Source organism: Dipodomys merriami, unplaced genomic scaffold (assembly GCF_024711535.1).
Source record: "Dipodomys merriami isolate MVZ:Mamm:240054 unplaced genomic scaffold, mDipMer1.0.p SCAF_6, whole genome shotgun sequence".
In the NCBI taxonomy this organism is placed as follows: domain Eukaryota; kingdom Metazoa; phylum Chordata; class Mammalia; order Rodentia; family Heteromyidae; genus Dipodomys; species Dipodomys merriami.
In genome coordinates, this window is record NW_027206179.1 from 1235765 (window position 1) to 1257290 (window position 21526).

Below are 21526 nucleotides of genomic sequence, written 5' to 3' on the forward strand. Positions count from 1 at the left end.
TCATGGGTTGAAGTCAGTCTGGGCAGGAAAGTCCGGGAGACTTATCTCCGATGAATCACCAAAAATTAAGCTGCAAGTGGAGCTGTGACTCAAGTGGTAGAGTGCAAGCCTTGAGCCAAAAAAGAAAAGCTTAGGCCGGGCGCCAGTGGCTCATGCCTGTCATCCTAGCTACTCAGGAGGCTGAGATCTGAGGATTGCGGTTCAAAGCTAGCATGGGCAGGAAAGTCCCTGAGACCCTTAGCTCCAATTAACAACCAGAAGACTGGAAGTGGCACTGTGGCTCAAGTGGTAGAGCTCTCGCCTTGAGCTGCAAAGCTCAGGGACGGTGCGCAGGCCCAGAGTTCAAGCCCCACAACCTACAAAAACAACAACAATAAAAAAAAGTTTAGGAGTGCCACAAAAACAAAGACACCCACAGTCAAAGGAGGTGGCACGTGGCTGTAGCACGACATGAACGTGACGGAACGAACCCCGCACGCGCTGCCGGCACACACTCGCAGCCTATTCCATTATTCCATCACTGGGTCTGAGGGGGTCAATTATCGGGCTGACTTTGCGGATGGCCTGCAGGGGTCACCGCTCTGTCACCTCTGTCCTGAGGCTCCAGCTGTTTTGGCAGATGGTAGGGTGTGAAGGCCAGCCCCGTCCACTCTTCCCCATGCCCCGCCTCCTCCCCCTGCCAGGTCAGGAGGGTTCTCCAGTCCCGTGGGCTGTGAGGCCTTGCCGGGGCTGTGGCTACCCCCTCTTGGCCTCAGTTTCCTTATCTGCAAAATGGGCAGATGGGCAGAGTCCATCCCATGACACGATGCTTCTAGAGTTCATCGAGTAATGCATGCAGCCTTACCTCAAGAATCTCCAAGGAAACAAAGCAACAGAGCTGCTGATGACACTTCACACCCAAACCCGATGTCACGGTGTTGTCCATTGTTGGGGTGTGTTGTGTGTACTGGGGTTTGAACTCAGAGCCTGGGTGCTGTCCTTCAGCTTTTCACTCAAGGCTGGGGCTCTACCACTTGAGCCACACCTCTATTCTGGCTTTTTGGTGGAGATAAGAGTCTCTGGGAGGGGCTGGGAAGGTGGCTCAGTGGTAGAGCGCTTGCCTTGCATGCATGAGGCCCTGGGTTCGATTCCTCAGCACCACATAAGCAAAAAGAAAAAACCCAAAAGTGGTGCTGTGGCTCAAGTGGTAGAGTGCTAGCCTTGAGCTGAAGAGCTGAGGGACAGTGCCCAGGCCCAGAGTTAAGGCCCCACGACCGGACCCAAAAAGAAAAAAAAAAAAAAAAAGAGTCTCTGGGATTTATCTGTTGGGTGAGCCTCGGATCTCAGCCTCCTCAGTAGCTGGGATTACAGGTGTGCTCCACTGGCACCTGCCCTTTTCTCTGTGTGGCCCAGGGCAGGCGTACGCTCCTGGATGTGAGTACTCCTCCCTGCCTCAGACTTCTGAGTGGCTGCGACGGCAGGGCAGGACCCCTGCCTGGCTTTCATTTGCTCCTCGTTTCCCCCAACTCCACCGACCGCCGTCCCCTGCACCGCCATGACTGAGATGCTCGGGACTAAGCAAGTGACGGGATGGACCTGGGCCTGGCCGGCACGCTAGGGGCCGGGCTGGGGGTGGGAAGGGAACACATACTGCAACAGGGCTTTGGTTTTGCGCGTGGGGTCATCAGGCCGGAAGTTCTTGTACTCCTCCACCTCCTTCTCCAGGGACAGCAGCTGGCTCTGCAGTTTGCTGCGCAGGGATGGCAGCGACTCCCGGATGTGGTTGGTCAGTTGCTGCAGGGCACAGGATGGGCGATCAGCGAGGGCAGCATGAGGCCCAGGGGGGCCAGATGCCTTCCGATGCCACCCCTCACCCTGGCACAGCCCACGGCCTTGGGCGGAGGCAGAAACATCCAGCTCTAGACAGGCCACAGCAAGGACCCACAAGGCTGTGTAGGGCGGGGGAAGGGGGGCGGCGGCGGCAGCTGTAGGTCAGGGGGTGACACTTCACGGGGACACCTACTCGCAGGCCCCAGGCAGCCCGAGGCCCTTGATGGGGCCACCATCTGCGGGGCGCCTTTCCATGAAGGACAGGGAGGGCAGGAGTGAGGGTGTAGCTTCAGTGGCAGGATTCGCATCAGGATCCAGATAGAAGAAAAGAGGAACATGGGAGTCGTGGGAGGCTGGAGTATGGAATGGAGCTGGGAGGGGACCCCTGCAGCCCCGCCCCACCCCAGCTCCCCGGCTTTGAAGCTCCTCTTCTGGCTTTTTTTTTTTTTTTTTTTTGGTTGGTAGTGGGGCTTGATCTCTGGGCTTGGGTGCTGTTCCTGAGCTTCTTTTGCTCAAGCATTAGCACTCTACCACTTGAGCCACAGCACCACTTCCAGTTTTCTGGTGGTTTACTGGAGATAGAGTCTCACAGACTTTCCTGCCTGGGCTAGCTTTGAACCTCAATCCTCAGATCTCAGCCTCCTGAGTAGCTAGGATTTCAGGTGTGAGCCACCGGCACCTGGCCCCTTCTGGCTTTTATTGGTACAATTTTCTTTTCTTTTTTTTTGCCAGTCCTGGGGCTTGAACTCAGGGCCTGGGCACTGTCCCTGAGCTTCTTTTGCACAAGGCTAGCACTCTACCACTTGAGCCACAGCACCACTTCCGGCTTTTTTTGCGTATGTGGTGCTGAAGAATAGAACCCAGGGGTTCATGAATGGTAGGTGAGTGCTCTACCACTGAGCCGCCTTCCCAGCCCTGCAATTTGATTTTCTATTTTCAGTGCTCGGGATGGGAGCCCAGGGGCTCCCCGCAGGCCAGGCATGCGCTCTGCTCGCTGAGCTGCATCCCCAGCTCCTTTGCTCTGGGTTGGAACTCCATGAATTTGTTCCTTGGCCACTGTCTTTAAAGAGAGATAGGGATGCATCCAAAGGATAGGGGTGGACCCCCCAAATATACTGCTACTGGAGGAAAACCCAGACACAGAACAGTGGGTTAGCTCTGAGAGAAAGGGGAAAGGAGGAAGGGGAGGGAGGAGAAGAGGAGGCCGGAGGGCTTTCACTGCAGGCTTCGGGGCTCCCCACGATCCTGCTGAGCAGAGCAAAGCCAGTGGGGTGGGAAGGGGATCTATGAGGGGGGAGAGGGAAGACAGAAAGAAAATCAAGCAATGGAGGGAAGGAGGGAGGAAAGGAGTAACAGGGGCCTAGTACTGTGTAGCTTTTGGAAACATATTTGCCTTTTACATTGTTTATTTACTTGTTTAATTTTTTTCCCCTGACCCTGGGGCTTGAGCTCTGGGCCTAACTAAGCACCGCCCCTGAGCCTCTCTGTGCTCAAGGCGAGCGCTCTACCACTTGAGCCACAGTGCCACTTGCATCTTTTTCTGAGTAGTTTCTTGGAGATAAGCATCTCACAGACTTTTCTGCCCCGGCTGGCTTTGAACCACGACCCTCAGCTCTCAGCCTCCTGAGTAGATAGGATGACAGGCCTGAGCCACTATTGCCCAACTCCATTATTTATCTACTTCTTTATCTGCCTAGTTATTTTTGCAATACTGAGCACAAGATTCTGCACACAGGTGTTTTCCTATCTAAAGAGTATCAGGGAAACAATCAAGTGTCTATGTGGCTCAAGTAGTCTTTCATGTGGTGGCATGCTGTGTGCTGGCTTGGGACGTGAACCCTAAGAAGAAGTGAGAGCAATCCCCATTCTCCATTGATGGACAAGAGGAAGGAGGCTTGGAACCGCAGGGTCAGGAGCCTGCGCTCAGAGGCTGGGCTGGACCTCCCTCCCTAACCCTTAAGCTAATGAGTGCGGCCAGCAACCCAGTCAGTCCGGGTGCCCTTCCCTCAGGCCGCCAGCCCCAGGAACTGTGGGTACACACTTTCCGAGCATGTGATTAGATAATTACAATGCCAATGAAAATAATGGTGATCTTGACCGCCACGTTGACAATGGTAGCCACGGAGTAGACACTATTCCTCTGAATTAAATGAGGGCATTCTAAGAGTAATAAATGCAGGCCGGATCTATTTTTGCTAAAGCAAAATGCTGCTCTAGGCCGGGGCGTGCGGCTTGAAGGTGGTTGTGCTGTGGGCAGCCTGCACCGTCGCCCATGACGACCCCCACGTCCTCAGCTTACCTGATTCAGGGTCTTCTGCAGGTGCGGAGTGCCCATGCGGTCGGCCATGTGCCGGTAAGCGGGGTGGGAGAGGAAGAATTTCCTCTCGGCCGCGAGGGCCGCACGGATGTCCTTCTTGCCCTCGATGTCTTTCTGGCTGCGGTTCACCACGCCGATGTAGCCTAGGAAGAGAGAGTCAGGACAGGGCTGTGCCAGGAGGGCTGCTGGGGCCTGGATCTCAGAGATTAGTGCTAACAAATGAAGGATGTACACGGGAGACAAGACAGGCAGGAAACACAACACACAAGTTTGGAGGAGGCAGAGAGCACACCCAGCCTGTGGGACAGGTCAAAGAGCTGAGCTTCAAAGGTGGGGTGCAGGTACATAAGGTGGGGTGCAGGTACGGGAGGTGGGTGCAGTCCAGTGCTAGGGCACTGTCCTAGCACGGGCGAGGCCCTGGGCTCCATCCCTAGACTGAAAACAAAAACAAAAAAAAAAAGGTCAGGTGTCCAGTGGCTCACGCCTGTAATCCCAGCTACTCAGGAGGCTGAGAGTTGAGGATTTAAGTTCAAAGCCAAAGCCAGCCCAGACAGGAAATTCCTGAGATCTTATTTCCAATTTTTTTTTAAGAAAAGGAGCTGGGCCTCTTCAATATAGTCCTAGAACCCTTAGCCAGGGCAATAAGGCAAGAAAAAGACATTAAAGGGATCCGCATAGGGAAAGAAGAAGTTAAACTATCCCTTTTTGCAGACGACATGATACTATACCTCCATGATCCCAAAAACTCCATCCCCAAACTCTTAGAAATCATAAATCACTTCGGCAAAATAGCAGGATACAAAATAAACCCACAAAAATCAGTTGCCTTCCTATACACTGATAATGTACAGGAAGAGAGGGAAATAAAGGGAGCAACCCCATTCACAATAACCTCCCGAAAAATAAAATATTTAGGAATTAACCTAACCAAAGATGTAAAAGAACTATTTAATGAGAACTATAAAAAGTTAAAGAAAGAAATTGCAGAAGACACTAGGAAATGGAAAGACCTCCCATGCTCCTGGATAGGCCGACTTAATATAGTAAAGATGGTAATACTTCCAAAACTAATATACAAATTCAACGCAATTCCTATTAAAATCCCAATGACGTACATCTCTGAAATACAGAAAACAGTCCAAAAATTCATATGGAACAACAAAAGACCTAGAATAGCCAAAACAATTCTAGGGGATAAAGACAATATGGGAGGGCTATCCATGCCGAACTTCAAACTCTACTACAGAGCTATAATAACAAAGACAGCATGGTACTGGCACAAAAACGAACTTCAAACTCTACTACAGAGCTATAATAACAAAGACAGCATGGTACTGGCACAAAAACAGACCCGAAGACCAATGGAACAGAATAGAAGATCCAGAAATAAATCCACAGGCCTACAGCCAGCTGATATTCGACAAAGGAGCCAAAGACATACAATGGAAGAAACACAGCCTATTCAACCGCTGGTGCTGGGAAAACTGGGCAGCCACATGCAGAAAACTAAAAGTGGACCCCAGCCTATCACCATGCACCAACATCAACTCAAAATGGATTAAAGACCTTAACATTAAACCTGAATCTCTGAAACTACTGCAGGACAGAGTAGGAGAGACACTTGAACTAATAGGCACAGGAAGGAACTTCCTGAACAGAGTCCCAGGGTCACAACAAATTGGAGAGAGACTCGACAAATGGGACTACCTTAAAATAAAAAGCTTCTGCACAGATAAAGCTATCGCAACCAAGCTAGAAAGACAACCAACTAATTGGGAAAAAATATTTACCAGCAATATATCAGACAAGGGGTTAACATCCTGTATATACAGGGAACTCAAGAAACTAATCCCTCCCAAACCCAACAAACCAATTACTAAATGGGCAAGGGAACTAAAGAGGGACTTCTCAAATGAAGAAATAAAAATGGCAAAGAAACACATGAGGAAATGTTCATCATCCCTGGTGGTGAAGGAAATGCAAATAAAGACAACCCTGAGATACCACCTTACCCCAGTCAGAATGTCCCACATCCACAAATCAGCCAACGACAAATGCTGGAGGGGATGTGGAGAACGAGGAACGCTATTACACTGCTGGTGGGAATGTACACTCATACAACCACTTTGGAAAGCAGTCTGGAGGGTCCTTAGAAAGCTAAAGATTGACCTCCCTTACGACCCAGTCATACCACTTCTAGGCATCTACCCTGAACAACAGGAACCAATATACAAGGACACGTGCACCTCCATGTTTATTGCAGCACTGTTCGCAATAGCTAGGATATGGAAACAACCTAGATGCCCCACCACAGATGAATGGATCCAAAAATTGTGGTATCTATACACAATGGAATACTATGCAGCCATTAGAAATGACAAAATAATGGCATTTGCAGGGAAATGGATGGAGCTAGAAGGAATCATGTTGAGTGAGGTAAGCCAAGAACGAAGAGACAAACAGTACATGGTCTCCCTGATAAGTGGATGATGAATCCAAAATGTTAGGTGATATGACAAAACTAACAGGACTTAAGAAACAAAGAACTCCCACTCATCTGGTTGAACCACTACTAAATATCCCCATGCTGCTGATCACATATATGGTATATAACATATGAGCACCGTTATATATTACAGACTGTGATAGACAATTTGCTCCAGGAAAGTTAGAATGAACTTGTGACTTTAAATGAGCATCATTATTCCACAATACTGTGAATTTCCGGAAATTAAGTAATCACTTAATCACAATCAAAAAAAAAAAAAAAAAAAGAACCTTGGGGAAGGGAGGGAGGGAGGGGATGGTAGGGGGAAAACAATGGAGGGGGTAACAATGTTCAAGAGGAAGTGGAAGTGTACTCATTGCCTCACTCATGTAACTGTAACCCTCTGTATAGTATCTTTACAATAAAAAAAATTAAAAAAAAAAAATCAAATCCTAAAAAAAAAAAAAAAAAAAAAAAAAGAAAAGGAGCTGGGAAGGTGGCTCAGTGGTAGAGTGCTTGCCGTGCATGCATGAGGCCCCGGGATTGATTCCTCAGCTCCATATAAGCAGAAAAAGCTGGAAGTGGCACTATGGCTCAAGTAGCAGAGTGCTCGCCTTGAGCTGAAGAGCTGAGGGACAGCGCCCAGGCCCAGAGTTCAGGCCCAACAAAGAAGTGGAGCCGGGCGCTGGTGGCTCACGCCTGTCATCCTAGCTACTCAGGAGGCTGAGATCTGAGGATCGCGGTTCAAAGCCAGCCCGGGCAGGAGAAACCGTGAGACTCCTATCTCCAATAAACCACCAGAAAACCGGAAGTGGCGCTGTAGCTCAAGTGGTAGAGCGTTCGCCTTAAGCTGAAGAGCTGAGGGACAGCACCCAGGCCCAGAGTTCAAGCTCCACGACCGACAAAAAAAAAAAAAAAAAAAAGAAGTGGAAAGTGAAGTTGTAGTTCCGGTGCTATCCTTGAACAAAAAGCTCATGGACAATGCCCAGGTCCCTAGGACCAGTAAAAAACAAAAAAAAACAAAGGGAAGACTGGAGGTGTGTGTAGCTCAAGAGGTGAACACCAGCCTCAAGCAAAAAAGTCAAGTGGAAAAAACAAAGCAAAACATTTCTTGGCTGGTAAGAAGCCCTCAAGAAATCTTTTTTTTTTTTTTTTTTTTTTGGGTCCAGTCATGGGGCCTGAACTCTGGGCCTGGGCGCTGTCCCTCAGCTCCTCAGCTCAAGGCTAGCACTCTACCACTTGAGCCACAGTACCACTTCCGGCTTTTTTCTTTTTGCTTATGTGGTGCTGAGGAATTGAACTCAGGGCCTCAGGCATGCAAGGCAAGCGCTCTACCACTGAGCCCCCTTCCCAGCTCCCCTCAAGAAATCTTAAGTAGCTATATATATATGTATTTTTTGTTGTTGTTGTTGTTGGTAGTGGGGCATGAACTCTGGGCCTGGGCGCTGTCCCCCAGCTCTTCAGATCAAGGCAAGCACTCTACCACTTGAGCCACAGCGCCACTTCTGGTTTATTGAGTGGTTTACTGAAGTGTCCTATAGCCTTTCCTGCCGAGGCTGGCTTTGGACCATGATCCTCAGATCTCAGCCTCCTGAGTAGCTAGGATGACAGGTGTGAGCCACTGTCACCCAGCTATGGTGTCATCTTTACAGATCTCATGACCCACTACAGTCAGGCACGTGGATCAGCCCATGGTCCCAGCGCTGGGAAGGCTGAGGAGGGACAGTGATCCAGACCACATAGGGCAAATGCACGAGACTGTTTAAAAACCAAAATGGGGCTGTGAAGGTAGCTCAGTGCTAGAGTGCCTGCCTAGCAGGCATGAAGTCCTGAGTTCCATTCCTCAGTACCACATAGTCAGAAAAGGCCAGAAGTGGTAGCTCAAGTGGTAGAGTGCTAGCCTCTAGCAAAAGCAGCTCAGGAACAGTGCCCAGGCCTTGACTTTTAGCCCCAGGACTGTCAAAAAAAAAAAGACGGGAGATATGACTCATAGGGCAGAGCACCTGTCTAGAAAGTGCCAGGCCTGGAGTTTTTTCCCTAGTACAGACATATGTATGCACACATGCATGCACGCGCACACTCAGCCCTCTAACCCCGCCCCCCAGTCCTGCCACACCTCTTCTTAAGGGGAGCAGTTTGTTCTCCAGGACATCCCTGGCATCGGTTCCCTCATCCATGAGGTCCAGCTTGGTGATGACTCCAATGGTCCGCAGGCCTGAAAGGAGAGCAGAGGTCAGAGGGCGCCTTGAGGTCAGAGGGCATCATGAGGAAGGAATCTAGGCTGGTGACTTTAAGCCATCTGGGGTCCAATTGCTCCTGTCACTGCCCCATGCTCTGGGGACATGGCATGGCCAGCTGGATGATTTTGTTTGTTTGTTTGTTTTTAAGTACGAGGCTTGCTAGGCAGGTTCTTTACCTCTGAGCCACATCCCCAGCTCTTGCCTTTTTTTTTTGTCGGTTGTGGGGCTTGAACTCTGGGCCTGGGCACTGTCCCTCAGCTCTTCAGCTCAAGGCGAGTGCTCTACCACTTGAGCCACAGCACCATTACCAGTTTTCTGCTGGCTTATTGGAGATAGGAGTCTCACGGACTTTCCTGCCCAGACTGACTTTGAAACATGACCCTCAGATTTCAGCCTCGTGAGCATGAGCAACCAGCACCCGGCACCTCTTTTTCTTTTCTTTTTTTTTTTTTGGTTGGTCATGGGCTTGAACTCTAGGCCTGGGCGCTGCCCCTGAGCTTCTCAGCTCAAGGCTAGTGCTCTACTGCTTGAGCCACAGTACCACTTCCAGCCTTTTCTGTGTATGTGGTGCTGAGGAATCGAACCCAGGGCCTCATGTGTGCGAGGCAAGCATTCTACCACAGAGCCACCTTCCCAGCCCTCTTGCCTCTTTTTTAAACCTTTCTCCTTTCGCTGGATCCTGAGTCATCCCGGTAGCCCCACGACACCCATCCCTGGTTCTAATCCAAGGGCTCTATGTTCTCCCTGGCAGGTCGATTTTGTACACTGCTGGATGTCCAGAGGCCAAAACTGGGTCTGGCTCCTACTTAATTAACATTCATGGATCAATGGCTATTTGAAGAGTCTGACACCACACAGGCTTGGCCGGGGGCGCCACAAGTCCCCACTGCCCCCGAATATCACTGCCCCCGGCTTGCTCTGATTAACTCACCCTTTACCCACCTAGCTTCTGTAGTAAATGGAGATTCATTATGTTCTGACAGAGAGAGACCAACCTGGGAGGAAGGTTCAAGTAGCTCCTAGAAATGGGGTCTGGACTCCCAGAGAGGCTCTGGGGGGCAGGGGGGCAGGGGAGGGCTGGTGCTATAGTTGGTATCTTAAATGCCTCTCAAATGCTCATCCATTAATCATCAGAATGGCGCTAGTAGGTGTGATGGCCCTTTAAGAGGTGGGGCCTACTGGGAGGTCTTTTGGTCATTGGGGAGGGGGGGGGAGGTAAGATAAGGGGATGATATATGCTTTTTTTTTTTTTTTTTTTTTTTGGTCGGTCGTGGGGCTTGAACTCTGGGCCTGGGCGCTGTCCCTCAGCTCTTCAGCTCAAGGCGAGCGCTCTACCACTTGAGCTACAGCGCCACTTCCGGTTTTCTGGTGGTTTATTGGAGATAGTAGTCTCACGGTCTCTCCTGCCCGGGCTGGCTTTGAACCACGATCCTCAGATCTCAGCCTCCTGAGTAGCTAGGATTACAGGCTTGAGCCACCAGCGCCCGGCTGATATATGCTTTTGCAACACCATGGGCTCTGCCCAAAAGCAATGAGGTCAACCAATCAAAGGATAGAAGCTCAAATTGGTGAGCCAAGAGGATCCTTTCTCATTTCTAAGCTGGTTGTCTGTGTGATTTGTTATAGCAGCAGAAGGCTAACTAACATGGCTGGGATGCTCTACTTCCCTGGCCTCTCCTCGTGAGCCGGCACTGTGAGTGCAGTGGTATTTGAGAACATCCTGGGGGGGGGGGGGGGGGGAATGTGGCTCAGTGGCAGAGTGCTTGTCTAGCATGCATAAAGCCCTGGGTTCAATTCCTCAGTGCCACATACACAGGAAGAACCAGGGGACGCCCACAGACACTGCCCTCTTCCTGAAACAACCATGTGCCAACAAGGACACTGGGGAGTTAGAATCACGGGTGCAGGAGCTGGAAGGGGAGTGGCGGTGTGGGGGCTGGGCGTCACCTTGGGGGTCCACCTCCTTGGCCAGCTTCAGGGCATCGGAGTTGGCCAGGTCCATGTTGGCAGGCGTGACGGCAAGGATCAGGCTGCTCTCCCGGCTGATGAACTGCAGGATCATTTCCTTGATCTGGTACTCGATGTCGGGGGGCTGGTCCCCCACTGGCACCTTGGTGATGCCCGGGAGGTCAATGAGGGTCAGGTTCAACACTGGGTGGGAAATCAGAGGGGAAGGGGTCAGAGTTCAGGATGTCACTGAATGTACCCACTGGCATGCCGTCTTTTTTTTTGTCGGTCGTGGGGCTTGAACTCTGGGCCTGGGCGCTGTCCCTCAGCTCTTCAGCTCAAGGCGAGCGCTCTACCACTTGAGCTACAGCACCACTTCCGGTTTTTTGGTGGTTTTATTGGAGATAGTAGTCTCACGGTCTCTCCTGCCCGGGCTGGCTTTGAACCGCGATCCTCAGATCTCAGCCTCCTGAGTAGCTAGGATTACAGGCGTGAGCCACCAGCGCCCGGCGCATGCCGTCTTTTATTTTTATTTTTTGTGCCAGTCCAGGGCTTGAACTCAGGGCCTAGGTGCTGTCCCTGAGCTGCTTTGCTCGTGGCTAGCATGCTACTACTTGGGCCACAGTACCACTTCTGGCTTTTTCTGAGTAGTGTATTGGAGATCTGGGCACTGGTGGCTCATGTCTGTAATCCAGGCTACTCCACGGGCTGAGACCTGATTTTGGTTCAAAGACTTTCCCAGACAGGATAGTCCATGAGACTTAACTCTAATTAACCACCAAAAAAACAGAAGTGAAGCTGTGGCTCAAAGTGGTAGAGCACTAGCCCTAAATGAAAGAATTCAGGGGTAGCATCCAAGCCCTGAGTTCAAGCCCCACGACTGACAGAAAAACAAGTCTTACTAAGTTTCCTGTCCATGCTGGTTTTGAACCTTGATCCTCAGATCTCAGCCTCCTGAGTAGCTAGGATGACATATGAGCCACCGGCTCCTGGCTTGGCATGCCTTCTTTTTAAAAAAAGTTCTGGCTGGCTGGGAAGGTGGCTCTGTGGTAGAGCGCTTGCCTTACATGCTCAAGGCCCTGGGTTCGATTCCTCAGCACCACATAAGAAAAAAAAGCCGGAAGTGGCGCTGTGGCTCAAGTGGTAGAGTGCTAGCCTTGAGCTGAAGAGCTGAGGGACAGCGCCCAGGCCCAGAGTTCAGGCTCCACGACCGGACCCAAAAAAAAAAAAAAAAAAAGTTCTGGCTTCTCTTGGCATTGCAGGAGCTTGTACTCACTGGCAGGCACTCTACCACCTACGCCTTGCCCCAGCCCATCTTTGCTTTAACTCTCAGATAGTCTCATAGTATGTGTCCACAGCCAGGCTTGATCTCAATCTCCCCATTGAAGCTGGGATTGCAGGCCCATCCCATTATGCCCAGCTTACTGACTGAGATGGGGTCTCCCCATGGCCTGAGTGGCCTGTGTTTTCCTTGGAGCCGTGCACGTGGGAAGAAAAGCCCATGGATATCTACGTTTTGTGAGTAGACAGATCCTAGCAGAGTTTCGCACAGCGCCGCCTTCCCCCTCTCCCACAGCAGTGGCCCTGTGCTGCCTACCGTGTGGTGAGTAGACCCGCAGGTTGATGGGCACTGGGGAGATGCCTTTGTTGGTCCCCGTGACCCTGTCTGTCTCTGCTTCGATTTCCTGCCGAACTTCATCGAAGTCTGTAAACTTTTTGGACTTGCAGTGCAAAAACTCGGCATATTCTGAGAAGAGAAGAGAGATGATCAGGTGAACAGTGACACCCTCAGAAGGGGTGGGGCTGGCCGGGCACCGGTGGCTCACGCCTATAAATCCTAGCTACTCAGGAGGCTGAGATCTGAGGATCACGGTTCAAAGCCAGCCCAGGCAGGAAAGTCCGTGAGACTCTTATCTCCAATAAACCACTAGAAAATGGGAAGTGGCGCTGTGGCTTAAGCGGTAGAGCACTGGCCTTAAGCTGAAGAGCACAGGGACAGCACCCAGGCCTAGAGTTCAAGCCCCACGACTGACCAAAAAAAGGAAAGAAAGAAAGAAAAGAAATAGCGGGGCTCCAGGGACAAAGGAAAAAGGCTGGGCAAGGTGGCACACGCCTGTAATCCTAGCTACTTGGGAGGCAAAAGTCAGGACTGAGGGTGGAGGTTTGCCGAGACAAAGAGTTCCTGAGAGCCCATTCCAACTGAGGAGCAAGCTGTGGTGGGTCACGCCTGGAGTCCCGGTCCACAGGAAGCCACAGGCAGGAGGAGCAAAGTCTGAGGAGGCCAGATCGGACAAAAGCACGAGACCCCACTGAGGAGGCCAGATCGGACAAAGCACGAGACCCCACCGGGAAATTCAGTCGAGTGAAAAGAGCCACAGGAGGGGGAGGGGCCCAAGTGGCAGGGTGTGCCCAGAGTCCTGGCGAGGGGCCCTGCGTGCTCAGCCTGTGCTCAGCCTGCGTGGGCAAAGCCGCCGTCCCTGTGGAGTCAACTCCACTCTGCCACTTCCTGTGTTGAGATGGAGTCCCGCTACACAGCCCAGGCCGGTGGGCATTTCACCACCCCCCTGCCTTAGCCCCTCAGGTGCGGGGATTACAGGTAGGCGTCACTGCACCAACTTCAGCATATGTTATAAGGAAAAGCAAGGTGGGTGAAGCTGTGTTTATGCTTTTCCTTGTGTTTTGTCTTTTTGCAGAGCTGGGGACAGGATCCGCAGCTGTCCCGCAGCTGTCCCGCAGGTGCCGCACCCATGGCCAGGCCCCCGTTCTGCTCTTTGGTGTTGACAGTCTGACATCGCATCCTTTTCCATGCCGTGGGTCACTGTCCCTGTGGGGGGACCACCACGGGGCAACCCAGGGCGGGCACATCGTGGGTCCCTCATCTTCAAGGCCATCTGCCCAGAAAGACGTGTGCTCTTGTTCTGACTCATGTAACTGGAACCCTTCCGCACATCACCTCTATAACAGCAATCAAAAACAACCACAAAGATGCGCTGGGAGCCAGTGGCTCCCGCCTGTAATCCTGGCTACCCAGGAGCTTGAGGTCTGAGGATCCACATCGGAAGGCAGCCAGCCAAGGCGGGAACAGAAAAGTCCCCCTCAGAATGTCACCTCCAACTAACCGCTCAAAAACCGGAAGTGGGTGGCAGGGCTGTGCTTCAAAGTCCGGGAGCTCCAGCCTTGAGCAAAAGAGCTCAGGGACGCTGCCCAGGCTCAGCCCAAGCCCAGGACCCACATAGACAGACGAGTAAAGATGCCACCAAGGCACAGAACGGGCACCCTGCTGGCTTTGTGAACGCCCATGTGTAGGCCCCTCCATCTTCCTTCTCCCTACTCACAGGAACCCCGAATTGGGACAGCAGCCCCTCAAGTGCCTCTGGGCAGGCCCTGAGCAGATGTGCTGCCATGGGGGGGGGGGCTGGCAGCCACCGTGACACCCAAAACGCAGAGCTGGGACGTGAGACACCCTCCCGGAGCATGCGCCTTCCTTAGCTTCGGGGACTAGTTCACTGTGGCCAGATGTTGGGGGGGGTGAAAGGGTCCCCAGGACCCAGAGACCACAGCCCCTGTAATGGCGCTTAAAAAAAAAGGCGCAGGGAGCGAGTGCCATGTCAGAGACCGGGGCCAACAGTCTCGGCGGCCACCCGAGGAGAGCCGTCCACGGGGACGGCCAGCCCCGAAGCCGCCCGGACGCCGGGGCCGGGGACCCGCAAGGAGGCAGAAAGCAGCCAGAAGAGGAGCCGAGCGCAGCCCGCGCCGCCCCGCCGGCCCTTCCCCTCACAGGCCAGTCTCTCAAACGCCCGTCTCCAAGATGAAGAAACTGAGGCCCGGAGAGGTGAAGGGACTGGACTCGACTCCCCTCCCCCCGCCCCGCCCCCCACTCGCAGCTGACACGCTTCCCGTGACAGCCAGGGATGGAGGAAGCTCACTCACAGCCCCTCCCTCCCCCACCCCTCCCTCCCCTCCCCCCTCGGGATGCAGAGTGCCCACCTGCCCAGGCCACGCTCTCTTTAGGGAAGGTGGATTCTAGTGAGGGCAGGGGGGAGGGGCCACCTAGTTGCCGCCTCTTCCAGGCAGCCTTCCCTGACTGCACCTTGGCCTCCTTCCTTACACATCACCACCCTACACCATGTTTATGGGACTCGAACCCACGGGCTGCAGCCCGAGAGCCCAGTGGTCACGGGAGATTATGAGTTTAGTCTGCATTTGGGAGCGGGGAGAGAGAAGCTCGGCCTCAGCTTTCTGATCTGTGATCTGTGAAGTGAACTGGCCAAAAAAGAAAAAGAAAAAAGAAAAGGAAAGAAAGAAGGAAAGAAAAATGCAAGTAAAAAGACTCAGTGTAGGGCTGGGAAGGTGGCTCAGTGGTAGAGCGCTTGCCTTGCATGCACAAGGACCTGGGTTCGATTCCTCAGCACCACATAAGCAGAAAAAACCAGAAGTGGCGCTGTGGTTCAAGTGGTAGAGCGCCCGCCTTGAGCTGAGGAGCTGAGGAACAGCGCCCAGGCCCAGAGTTCAGGCCCCACGACCGACAAAAAAAAGTCCTCACTGCTGAGCGGCACCCCCAGCATCCTGGAATCATTCAACAGCCTCCCCTACCCCACTGGTGACAAAGAGAATCTTCCCCGCACCACCTGCACTGTGAGCCAAAATGAAACCTGCAGGGGGCGCTGGCCCAGGGCCTGGCACACACCGGAAGGGAAGGAGGGAGGGACATCCGGGCCCTGGGCCAGCAGCCACACTGCCAATGCCAGCCAGCCATCTCCCTCGTCCACCAGGGGACTCCTGGGGTGGGGGGGGGTGCACTTAGTTCCTAGAGAGAGGCTTGGGGGCTCTGCAGCCTGCGTGCCCCCCTGTGCCTGAGCCAGGAGACGGGGCGAGGTTTTAATGCTCGCGCTTCTCAGCTCTAGCTTGAGGACACGGCTCTCAGGATCCCCCACCTTGGCTTTGTGTGCTGGTTCTGGGGCTTGAACTCAGGGCCTGGGCACCGTCCCTGAGCATTTGTGCTCAAGACTAGCATGTTCTACCACTTGAGCCACAGCTTTTTAGTGGTTCCTTGGAGATAAGGGCACCAGTGGCTCACGCCTGTCATCCTAGGCTACTGGGGAGGCTGAGATCTGAGGATTGCGGTTCAAAGCCACCTCCAAGGAACCACCAGAAAACCGGAAGTGGTGCTGTGGCTCAAGTGGTAGAGCGCTCGCCTTGAGCTGAAGAGCGTACAACTTTCCTGCCCTGGGCTGCTTTTGAACTGGGATCCTCAGATCTCAGCCTCTGGAGCAGCTGGCATTACAGGCGTGAGCCACTGATGCCGGACTTCTTGAGGTCAGGCAGCCCTTTCAACAGAGGCCCCAGACCCACAGTGCCCCCCTCAGTGCGCAGGCGCAACAGCAGGTCACGTGCCCGAGCACTTCTGCAGGATAAACCACTGTCTGCAGCAGCCAGGCAGGGTGAGTCAGGCACCCCAGCAGGATTTGGGGAAGAGTTGGGCAATGGGAAGATATGGGCATGGTTCTACAGCTTATCCATGCTTGGTCGGGACCTGGTGACTCAGTTTCCTCATATGTAGTAGACGGAGAATGAGCAAAGAGGCCAGCAAAGAGCCAAAACAGCACACTGAGCCCAAATGGCAGAAAGAGACAAGATCTGCGCCCCAAACCTGGCGTCTTAGCGGGCATGCCTGGGCATCAATGACTTGGGGTTCAGACACAATTTGGAGACTGTGGGATTAAACGGGATCTGTTCATGCAGGACTTATCAGAGCCTTTATCTGACTGATGCCAGGGTGCAGAGCTGGTGTCTCCCATTCCTGTTTGGTCTTGCAGCTCTCTGACCTCCTAGTGGGGGACACACTCAAAGCGGCTGCTCACCCCAGCTATTGCTTTTTTTTGGGGGGGGAGACAGGGTGTTCCTGTGTAGCCCAGGCTGGTCTTGAACTTGTGGCCTTCCTGATTCAGTCTCCTGAGGGCTGGGATGACAGGGGTGCGCTGCCCTCCCCAGCTTCTTTTTTTTTGGGGGGGAGGGTCCGGTCCTGGGGCCTGAACTCTGGGCCTGGGCGCTGTCCCTCAGCTCTTCAGCTCAAGGCTAGCGCTCTACCACTTGAGCCACAGTGCCACTTCCGGCTTTTTTTCTTTTTGCTTAGGTGGTGCTGAGGAATCGAACCCAGGGCCTCAGGCATGCAAGGCAAGCGCTCTACCACTGAGCCACCTTACCAGCCCTTCCCTAGCTTTTTTTCAGACAAAGTCTCATTATGTTACTCAGGCTGACCTCAAAACTTGTAGGCTCAAGTGATCCTCTTGTCCCTTCCCTCCCACTGGGTAATGGAGGAGGGAAGCCCTCCATCTCTTTTCTGTCCTCCCTCCCCCACCCCAAGCACACGCCAAGCCAAGGTCAAGGCTGACCCTGAGGCCAGCCTGGCCTCATTTTTAAACTGCTCCTGCTACAGACGTGGTTCCTGGACCAGCATGAGCAGCAAGCCAGGCCCGAGGCCTGGCACTGGGAGCCACAGGGCGTGCCACACAGGGCTGAGACAGAAAAGCACAGTGGCGCCCTCACTTTGAGATGAGGAAAACTGAGGCAGAGGAAGGAACACTGGCTGCGACCCTGGCTAGCAAGTCTCACCAGCCTGGCTCTGGGCTGGGCCTCCAGGGAGACCCCAGGAGCAAGGTGCCCCTGTAGTCATCTCGGGGTCCCCAGCCTACCAAGTGCCATGTCCTCCTCTGGCACTGTCCCTCCCCCGTCCCTCCGCTAGTGGGCTGAGCCGGCTCGCAGGCCGCGCAGCCTCCTTCCACCCCCAGCTGCTCCTGTGCCTGGAATATCCACACACACCCCCAAAGCCCAATATTCGCTGCCACAGCTCCCCGTTCCGTCCTCAGTCAGACCAGGGACCCCCCCCCCCACACACACACACCAGGCCTGCGGTGGGGCTGGTGCTGGGACACTGGCCAATCAGGATCAAGGAGGTGACAAGTCCCACAGGGATGGGGGGGGGTCCGGCACCAGCATAATCGCCCCCATCTGTGATTCTCCCCCCTCCCCAGTGGAGCCAGCGCCACCGGGTCCCCACCTCCACGGCCCCGGCCGCTGGCTCCCGCCTCCCCCGGCCCCCCCCCCCCCCCCCCCCGCTCCCGCTGTCCCCCGGCCCGGGGCCCGGACTCCCGGACAGCGGGAGCCCGTCATGTGCTTCCTGCCCCACCCCCCCCAAGGCACTTCGGGCCCCCAGTGCGCCCTGCTGGGCACCTCGCAGCTCTGCCAGGAAGGAGCCGCCCTCAGCGGCAGGCCACTTCCTCACAGAGGCCCCGCCCCACCCTCCAGAGGCCCCGCCCACCCTCCAGAGGCCCCGCCCACCCTCCAGAGGCCCCGCCCCCGGGCAGGCATGCGCAGTTTCACCCCAGTCTCTCCTCTGGGAGGGCAGGTGGCGGCTGGTGGCAGGACCGGCCCGTGACGCGGTGTGATGGCTCAGTGGCCCACGGCTGGCTGGGTGAATGTCTCAGGGTGGGGGGAGACGGAGGTGACAGGGGAGCCCTTCTACACCCCCACCACAGCCGCAGCACTAGGGACCTTCCGATGAGGGAAGCCAGCCAGGCTGGCAGCAAGTACTCAGCCCTGTATACCATGGCAGCCGGGCGCGTGCAGCGCCCCTCTTACTGGCATTCCCTGTCACCGTGCAGGAAGGAAACACAGTGGGCGAAGCGGGGACCCAGCCCCCCGCCAGGCCCAGGAGCTGGGCAGTGCTGGCTCCCATTCCCACCCATCGCGGGCAGGCTTCCCCTGCGCGGCCAGGAGCCAGCAGCAGCTGCAGTGACAGTTTTCACCTGGTGAAAATCGCAAGACGCAGATCCGCACCCCTGCAGCCTGCTGACCGGGCAGCAGAACCCCAACAAGGGCTGGCCGCCCCGCTGACTCCCATCACACTAGCACACTGGGCTCCGGAGTCCCAGCCCAGCCCAGCCCACTGGATGCCTGATCTAGTGGAACCGTGGCCAATCCCATGGCAGAGTCCCCAGTGAGGAGTTGCTGGGCCAATCCGAAGTCTTCTGAGATGCAAGCCCCACCCCTGGGCGGGGTCAGAGGAGCAACGCTAGGCGGCGCCTCCCAGAGCAGGTTCTCAGATCAGACTCATCTGGTTGAGGGCCCCAGATCTGTGGCTCACTAGAAAGGCAGGGTAGCTGGCTGCGCCTCAGTTTCTCCATGACACCAGCTATGAAAGCTATGTGGGCCTCAGGGAGCATGCAGGAAGGAGAGTGCATATGACAAGAGGCTGAGCAATGGAGCATTTTGGGTTGCCGTGATCTACCAATTTAGAACACTGGTGGCCTGGTCACAGTTGAGGACTCGGGGTGGCACTGCTCACTGGGCTGTTCTGCACGTGCCCTGGCATACATGGGACAGGCCAAGTCAACCCCAACGACAGCTCAGGCCCCAAGAGGCCTCCCGCATCCTCTGGGGCACCACATCCACCCTCGTTTCCTGATGTGGCTGCCTCGCTGTACCTGTTTTTGAGAAGATGAGCTGCAGAATGAGAGGCCGCCGGGTGACGATTCCTGAGCCGCGGGGAAGGAAGTCCCTGCGAGAGGAGAAAGGGACAGAAGTTACTCAGGCATCTGGCTGTTAAGACAGGAAGTGTGACTACACCGAGTGGAACTCTGTCTTGCCAACCTCAGCACAGCCCCCAGCCTCAGCTGCACCCCCGGGGATTGCTTCTGGCCCAAGGGGAAGGACAGGACTGAAGGTCGTGGATAATCTGGGCCTGGCATTCTGGAGGGGGCCTCTCAGCGGAGAGATCAAGGGGACATGGCTCAGCAAGTGTGAGGCCCTGAATTCAAACCCCAGTACTGCCAAAAAAGAGTCTTCATCATTTCAAATTACTATAGTGCCACATGTATGACGTAAAGGCAAATTAAAAGGAAAACAGCGGGTGACAACTTATGACTAGATTCTTGTCCAGAAAGACAAATCCAATAGAGCACAAAGTAATGAAAGTGATTGCAAGTGGAAGGAAGGAAGGAAGGAAGGAAGGGAGGAAGGAAGGAAGGAAGGGAGGGAGGGCAGGAAGGAATGTTTTTCACATTGGAAATGCACACATACCCTGTAAGATGTTAGGCACCATACACAACTTGCTCCTCATACACATGGACTGAAGCCATGTTGGAGGCTCAGAAACCCCCCTACACCATCAAGAAAGGTAAACAGCCTGTTGCAGAGGTACAGGCCTATAATCCCAGCACTCAGGAAGCTGAGGCAGAAGGATTGAGAGTTCATGGCAAGAATTGAGGGTGACATAGCAAGATCCTGTCTTAAAAAAATGGTACAGACTGTCCAAAATTCATGCAGACCAGGCAAGGTGCATCATGTCTGTAGTCCCAGCTACCTGGAAGGTTGACGCTAGTGGATCTCTTCAGCCCAGTTCAGAACCAGCCCGGAAGTGAGAGCTCATTAATTTTTGTTTTAAGCCGGGAGCTGGTGGCTCACGCCTGTAATCCTAGCTACTCAGGAGACTGAGATCTGAGGATCGGAGGGTTATGAGATTCCAGAAATGGCCTCCAGTGGAGAACCCGGTGGGGTGAGGCTGAGCGATGTTGGGCGGGGAGGTCCCCATGGGGGGGGGGGCCTTACTCTCAGGGTTGGACCACCTGATGGGGCTCAGTGACAGCCCCATGAAGGTTAGACTACTGCAGGGGGGAGGAGGGAGGGGAGGGGCAGAGAAGGGGAGGGCAGTGGACAGACACTGAGCAGAACTGGAGGCAGTGTAGGAAGGGGCCACAGCAAGCGTGGAGCAAGCTTGACTGAGGATAACCAGCACAAGCAGGAAGATGGGAAAGCCAGGGAGGAGAGGAGTCAGGGACGCGTGTGTGCGCGGCTCCCTGGAAGGCGGGGCCTCGCCTGGACATCCGGTCTCCTCCAGTCCTGGGTGGGAGAGGTGTGCTACACACCTCGGGCGCATCCTGTCATGACGTCATAGTCCACAGGCCGGCGGAGCCTGGGGCCCGGCCTGCCTCCGAGCTGCGAGCCACACCCACACCCTGCACGCTCCGCTGTCCATCCTCAGCCTCGGGTCACCTTTCCATTTGAGAGGAGTGGGGGTGGAGACTGAGGCAGGAAGAGGGGCCCCGGTCCCAAGCTAAGGGTGCCTCAAGGCACTTTGTTTCCTGGGCGTACTGGGGATCGAACCCATGCTAGTACTTGAACCATACCCTCAGTCCTTTGTGTGTGTGTTTTGAGACAGGATCTCCCTATCTTTGCCCAGGCTGGTCTTGAACGCACAATCCTCCTGCCTCTGGAAACTGTCCATATTGGGGCTTCAACTCTGGGCCCTGTGCTCTCCCTTAGCTTTTTCCATTCAAGGCTGGTGCTCTACCATTTGAGGCACAGCTCTGCTTCTGGCTTTTTTTTTTTATCTGTTGTGAGGCTGGAACCCCGGGCTTGAGCGCTGTCCCTGTGCTCTTCAGCTCAAGGCAAGTGTTCTACCGCTTGAGCCACAGCACCACTTCTGGTTTTCTAGTGGTTTTTATTGGAGATAAGAGTCTCATGGCCTTTCCTGCCCAGGCTGGCTTTGAACCGTGATCCTCAGATCTCAGCCTCCTGAGTAGCAAGGATTGCAGGAGTGAGCCACTGGCATCCAGCTGCTTCTGGCTTTTTGGTGGTCCATTGAATAGAAAGTCTCATGGACTTTGCTGTCCCAGCTGCTTTGAATCACAATCCTCAGATCTCAGCCTCCTGAGGAGCTAGGACTAC

The 21526-nt window shown here is 54.3% G+C and overlaps 1 protein-coding gene across 14 annotated transcripts in view; it reads right to left on the reverse strand.

Moving 5' to 3' along the window:
- Dnm2 (dynamin 2) overlaps positions 1–21526 on the reverse strand; it is a 71080-nt gene that overhangs the window by 26508 nt on the left and 23046 nt on the right. For all 14 annotated transcript variants that reach the window (XM_070002261.1, XM_070002254.1, XM_070002260.1 and 11 more), the window contains exons 2-7: positions 19285–19358; positions 12399–12548; positions 10802–11005; positions 8731–8829; positions 4109–4269; positions 1631–1773 (exon numbers count right to left, since the gene is read on the reverse strand). In XM_070002261.1, coding sequence (XP_069858362.1) covers positions 1631–1773; positions 4109–4269; positions 8731–8829; positions 10802–11005; positions 12399–12548; positions 19285–19358 — 831 coding nt within the window. The remainder of the gene's footprint in view (positions 1–1630; positions 1774–4108; positions 4270–8730; positions 8830–10801; positions 11006–12398; positions 12549–19284; positions 19359–21526) is intronic.